Consider the following 6,494-nt stretch of genomic DNA (forward strand, 5'->3'; position numbering starts at 1 on the left):
GAAACTGTGTTTTTATATTGATTAAATATGTTTCTTTTGATTGGAAGGCAAGGGCCTAGCTATGAAATCAAAGGAAAAAGGGAGTGGGAGGGTAAACTAGATCAGTGGGAGTGTGATAATGTCGGGTGGGTCCAATACAATAAAGCTGACATTACAAGGGCCGTAATAAAAAATGCGTAAGAAACACTTAAAAAAAAACATGGTAGCAATGTTTTCAAGTAAGGAAAATGGAAAAATGGCTACATTGTTGGTAAAAATGGAGAATTTTGAAACGCAGATAGGGCCTTCACATGTGTTTCTTTTGGTTTGGATTTTAGTTTTCTTTTGAGACAAGGTCCTACCCTGTAACCCAGGCTAGTCTAGACTCACTCTGTAGCCCACAGGCTGGCCTCAAACTTGCAGCAATCTTCTGCCTCAGTCTTGCCAGTGCTGAAGGCCCAGGCAGAGCCACCATGTCTGACTTGTCAAGTGCCAGGAACTGTGAGTCTGAAGGAAAGAGGAAACTGCAGAGGAGGACGGCCCTCCTGGAGCCTCGAGTCAGTAGCTGAAGCTGGCGGCAGACACGAAGAACTTCACACAAGGCCCCTTTCACATCTCTGCAGTTTTCTGGGTCCCCTCAGAGGCGTCACTCTATGCGACAGTCCTAAAGTCCTACCAAACAGACAGGGCAATGTGACTTGTTGTGATGTTGAGGACCTAGGGTTAGAAGCCAGAAGTGCTTCATACAATCCTCGACATGAAAGATCGTGTCTCAAAAACAAAAAATTAAAATCGCCACTGTTTATGAAATATCTTCAGTGTAGTAGAATAGACAGGACAATGGGTGTGTGTATGCCCCAGTCCAAGCAAAGCGAGTTCAGAAGGCAGTGGGGACAGGCCAAGGCCTGCGGAGGGGCGGGGGCGGGGCGGTCCCGGCTTGAGTCAGGCTGAGGGGAGGGACCCGGACCCCGGTCGCCACTGCCACTCCCGTACCCGCCGCTGTCAGCCGCAGTCGCCGTCGGTCCCCGCTCCTCACCAGCTTGGTAAGCCTAACTTTTAAATTTTTATATGTTTTCTCCCTTCCTTTACAATGAAAAGAACAAAGGGCAAAGTTACCCGTGCTCTAGGTCGGACGTTCTTTGGACTAACTTGTGGACTTGGCAGAAAATAGATCAGGAAGAAGAAACCGTGTGGGAGGCAATTAGAGACAGTGGAGGGCAAGATGAAGCCCCAAAATTACACCCTAATGACAGCCTGGGGGAAGAAATGGGGACTTTTGTTCTCTGGGGCAAGAAACGGGCTAGGGCTGGGCGTGGCCGATCGACTGGCCGCGGAGCCGGGGCTGGGTGTGGCCGCTGGGGTCGCTGGAGTCGCCGGAGTCCCGGGGCCAAGCGCCCCTGTACCCAGCGGGCGGCCGAAACCTCGGCCGAAGTCACCGATTCTGGGAAGGCCAGAAACCCCGCTGGAGAGCTGGGGACCCTGAGGGAGTTCTGGGCGGCGTCAACAGGCGTCCGTGCAGACCAGAAAATGAACGTTTCAGAACTTAGCCTTCCCGAGTTCTGGGGAATCAGCTGCGGCAAGCCGCGGGCAAAAGGCCAAGGCACAGGGACGTGAAACTACCGCCTGTTGCAGCCCCGGGAACCGCCGGTGAGAATGTGGGAGGAGGCCAGTCCCTCCCAGCCTGCTCCTTCCTCTCCCCTTTACTTCCTTCTCTGCCATCTTTTTAGCCACTCCCTCATCACCTGCCTGTCTCCTCTCAGCTTTTCTAACTTTTCCACTAATTCACCCCGAAGGTCTACCTTTCTTTGTCTCTCCAATGAAGAGGATCCGCAAACTTTGGAGAATCTAATTGGGTTTCTGCCCTACCACCAAACTAAACATAGATTTTGTTTTTAAATGGTTGGAAGACAGTTGAAAGGAAAATGATCCCTTTGTGATACATGAAAATCATATGAAAATCTAATGTATAAAGTTTACAGGCACTCCCACATCCTTTCGCTTTACGTGTTGCCGCCCTTGCTGCCGGGCTACAGCGAAAGAGTGGCAGGACCCTATGGGGCCTAAAGAACTAAAAATATACGCAGCTGCTCCTTGATTTAAAAAGAAAAAAGCTTGCAGACCCAGCTTCGATGTGTCAATCGCTTATCACTTCCGACTTATTTTTTCCTTCTTCCTCTTTTCGTCACACGGGGGCGCCTTAGGCCGAGCGCAAACAGCTTGCGAGGTGGAGGGTGATGGATGGGACCCTGCACGCTCCAAGGAAGAGTGTTGGCATTGGTTAAAAAGGAACTGGTGTGATTACCTCTTTCTCATATTCCAGTCAATGGGAGGTTTTCCTGGAATGTTGACTGTTTAGGGAGCGTCTTACAAATTCTTTCACTGTGTTTTTTTCTCGTGTGTTTTCTCTTTGCTGCTTCTGTTCCCATCCTGTAGAAGGGCGGTGGTGTGGACAGTGCCCCTTTCCTTCAGCCACTGCTCCCTCCACATGGGCAGAACCTCCCCACACTCCCAGTCCGTTCTGCAAGCAAGGAAGGGGAAGGAAGCCTCTGCAGGCATGGAAAGCAAAGCTGGACCCATCGGCCTGGAACCTTCTCCCAGTTCAGTGTGTCCTCCAAGCAAAATTTCTGCTCTCACGTGACACACTAGTAGTATGGCACGGAGATTGTAGTTCTGATAGGAGAAGCGTGTTGTGCAAACACTTGTTTCTAGGCTGCAGGGTTTTGATTTTTTTTTCTCTAGTACCTGAACCTACCAACACTTTTCTCTCCTCCTTCAGTTCAAGTTCCCTATAGGGAAGCTTAAATCTCCATTGTGACTGTGTAAAAGAATTGATCTCCAGAAGGTTCAGGTGCTCTGAGCGTTCCTAGGTGCAGGGGCCACAGCAGTGCGACTTTGATGGTAAAGTGCCTAAAGACAGGAGGTGCTAGGAGGGGAAACGGTGTGAGTGTGTGTGTGTGTGTGTGTGTGTTTATTGCCCGCCTGGAAACTTCCAACTTTTGTATCCAGGAAATCAAAGGCTAAATTCTAAGTTGCAGTTGTTAACATCCATCCAAATCATAATTATTAACTTGAAGAAGAAACCTTCAGGGTGTGGCTCCACAGGTTCCAAGAAATGTTGCAGTTGTGCCCTTATCCACCAGGGGGAGCACAACAGCTCAATTCTGGGTTCTGCCTTCAGCGTCCTGCTGGGATGACTCAACCCAGTAGAATTTCCTTTAGGGGTTCTGCGGTGGGAAAAGCAGAGTCCTGCACACGATTTGAACTGATGCTCTTCCTGGTGCAACCACAGCTCTGGCTCAACTCTGTATTAAGAAATTCCAGCAACCACTCCTGTGGCACTTGGACGAAACAAAGGCAGATGTCAGCAGAAAGAAACCTGGGAGCCGAGAGCCTAGGGGTGATCTGCCATGATAGCTTCCCTCTCGTGCCTCAGTTCTGCACAAGTAAAGTTAATGGTATATAGTTGTCTGCTTCACACACACACACAGAGATGGGGGAGGATGGAAAGAGAGAGGAGAGAGAGAGAACACGAATGGTTTCACTAGGTAGCCCAGGTTAACCCGAACTCCGTTTTCCTCCAAGTGCATCCCTGCACTGAGATGAATATACCTCTGCACATCTACAATGCCCTCTCTCCCTCCTGGTGCATAATTACAGAAATGCTGTTCTTTTTTTTTTTTCAAAGAAATGCACGGGTTTCGAGAGTTTGCTGTTACTTTAGTGGCATCTCAATCATCAAAGCAGCCTCTCCATGCACTTGGGGAATAGGTCAACGTAATCTCCCTCCAAGGTTCAGTGTGTGTGTGTGTGTGTGTGTGTGTGTGTGTGTGTGAAGAATGTGAAGGCTATGTATGTATCTATTCACACTGTCTAAGTGTGTGTGTGTGTTTGTGTGTGTGTGTACAGGCTATTCATGTATCTACTCACACTGTCTGAGTGTGTGTGTGTGTGTGTGTGTGGTACAGGCTATGCATGTATTGACTCACACTAAGTGTGTGTGTGGGGTACAGGCTATGCATGTATTGACTCACACTGTCTAAGAATATCAGAAAGGTTTTTCCCTCCTATGAACTGTCCAGTGTTTTCAAACACTCTGAGGTTCACGTGGAATGTCTAACTGCAGTGGGAATGCATGCAGTAGAACTCCAAGAAAGAGGTCACAGAACGTCACTTTCTGTGGTATCTTCACTTCTCTGGCCCTCAATAAACGAGCCAGACTTTAAGAAACTGCTTCAGCCCAAAATGAGGTACCGTGAAGCGCCGGCACTCTCAATCTCTAGCCTTCATAATCCTCAAGATAGTTTTAAGCTGAGCTCCGCGTTTTTGTTTTCTTCAAAGGCAAAAATGTCCAAACCCACAGAGACTGAGCGATGCATTGAGTCCCTGATTGCCGTTTTCCAAAAGTACAGTGGGAAGGATGGGAACAGCTGCCAACTCTCCAAAACCGAGTTCCTCACCTTCATGAACACGGAGCTGGCCGCCTTCACAAAGGTACCTGTCCCAGCCCCCTTCTGCTGCTTGTTCACCTACAAAACAGGAGCCTGGCGGAATGCATCAGCAACTGCCTCCTTCTTAGCTCCAGGCCTCTGCCCTTGCTGACTCTCTGGATCTTGGGGTGAGCTCCATGTGAGCCATAAAATTGCCTGGCACCAGGAATACCTTGTGAAATGGCCTGTAATAGAATCACTTTTAAATTTTATTCCTCCACCCTAAAGACTGTAGGGCAGCCCTGTCCTATCAGGTTTTCTGTCCAATAAGGTTTTCTGCAATGGTGGAAAGAATATTCTCTCCTTATACTATTGATGTAGTAGCCACCGTTCACATGGTTGTGCCAGACACTTATCCTACTCACTTGAAATATAGCTAATGACTTTATAAGTTAATCTAAATGCAAATCTAGATAGTGGGGTGTGTGTGTGCATGTGTGTGTGTGTGTGTGTGTGTGTGCGTGTGTGTGTGCGCGTGTGTGTATTAGAGACTCAGATCAGATGGGTTGGGGAAGGAGGCTTCTTAGGCAGGTCCTATAACTTTCTACCTGAAACCACTCACTTCCATATGGTTTACATGTGAAACTTGTATACAACACTTTTACAAAGTTTAATAACCCTTAATGTCACAGAAAAAACACAGGACAAAGACAAGGAGCAAGGAAGTCCAGGTTCATTTCCAGGTCTGCTGCTAAAGCAGGTCCCCTCTTTGACTCTGTTACTTCACATTGAAAGGGGGGCTATTAATAACCCCTTTCCTGGACCTTGTACTGTATTGAAAATGAGACGTGGCAGCGTATTTGAAAGCACTGTAGAAAATGAAATATAAAGATGTCCTTGTCTTTGCAGAACCAGAAGGACCCTGGTGTCCTGGACCGCATGATGAAGAAGCTGGATCTCAACAGTGATGGGCAACTAGACTTCCAAGAGTTTCTCAACCTCATTGGTGGCTTAGCCGTAGCATGCCATGATTCCTTCCTCAAGAGTACCCAGAAGCGTTTCTAACCTTCCCATTTCCCTTCCAGCCACCAAGTCATCATGTCCTCCCCCCCACACACCTGCACTGAGCCCACCACATCCGACATAACACACAGCCTGTTCCTGCTAGCACAAATAAAACAATGTCAGTTTTTTTTAATGTACACTGAGAGTCGGTAGATTTGTGTGCGGAAGGGTGACATGCAGGAGTAATGTAACGGAAGCCGTTACCAGACGCTGCCTGGTCAACAGTGAAGACACCTCTTGGGTGTGCACAAAATCGGGACCCTTGGAGGACACAACCAGAGTCAGGTCATGTTTCTAAGGTTGCTGGGCAGAGGGCATTTGTTGTCATTATTCACTTATTAAATGTCTGTGTCACAGACCCCAAGGATACAGACAGCCAAGGTCCTGCCTTTGAGTTCTAGTGGGGAAGGGAACTAGAAAAGAGGATTGTCTGTGTGAGGACAGATGTCCCAGGAAGGAGAGATGATGACCATGTCACTGTGGGTGCCCATCATCTATATCACTGCTGATATAGAAAACATTTTCTATATCACTGCTGATATAGAAAAGATAGAAGCAGCGAGCATTCAAGGCTAAAGAGGACATTTCAGGAGATGGAGCTGGGAAGGTTAAGGGACAAAACAGGGCAAGAACTGCCAGTGCTTCGTGTTTGGTATGAACTTCCTCACCTATGACTGTCTCTAGCTGATATAAAGTCCTCAGTTTCCAGCCCTCCAGAAAGCTATATGGAGAAAGCCTGGATGGATGGCGGGGAGCCTGCAGATAGCAGAGAAATGAGAGAGAAGCAGGTCTCAGCAGTGCATGCCCTTCCCAAGGAGTTAAACAAAATGGGCCAGACTGTTTGTGAGGTTGCTTTAGCCTGTAAAGATTCAAAATGAAAAAAGTCAGTGCCTCGGGCTAACTGGCACCATGCTTTTTACATATGAGTACAGCTTCCTCGGAAAGCCTTCCTAAATTGGCTAGAGGGACATAAGTAGGGGATGTCTGTAACCTGTAAAGGTCTGTATATTCCTTTTGCAGGGG

At 48.0% G+C, this 6,494-nt stretch overlaps 1 protein-coding gene across 1 annotated transcript; it reads left to right on the plus strand.

Annotated features, from left to right (window-relative positions):
• Positions 1-911: 911 nt before the first annotated feature.
• On the plus strand, positions 912-5,608 carry LOC121438014 (protein S100-A11). Its single transcript, XM_041638186.1, has 3 exons — positions 912-1,022; positions 4,318-4,470; positions 5,316-5,608. The coding sequence occupies exons 2-3, from the start codon at positions 4,324-4,326 to the stop codon at positions 5,469-5,471; spliced, it is 303 nt and encodes a 100-aa protein (XP_041494120.1). The 5' UTR covers positions 912-1,022; positions 4,318-4,323; the 3' UTR covers positions 5,472-5,608.
• Positions 5,609-6,494: the final 886 nt, after the last annotated feature.

Source organism: Microtus oregoni, unplaced genomic scaffold (genome assembly GCF_018167655.1).
Source record: "Microtus oregoni isolate MIOR12 unplaced genomic scaffold, Mior012 000054F_ref0000373, whole genome shotgun sequence".
NCBI lineage: Eukaryota > Metazoa > Chordata > Mammalia > Rodentia > Cricetidae > Microtus > Microtus oregoni.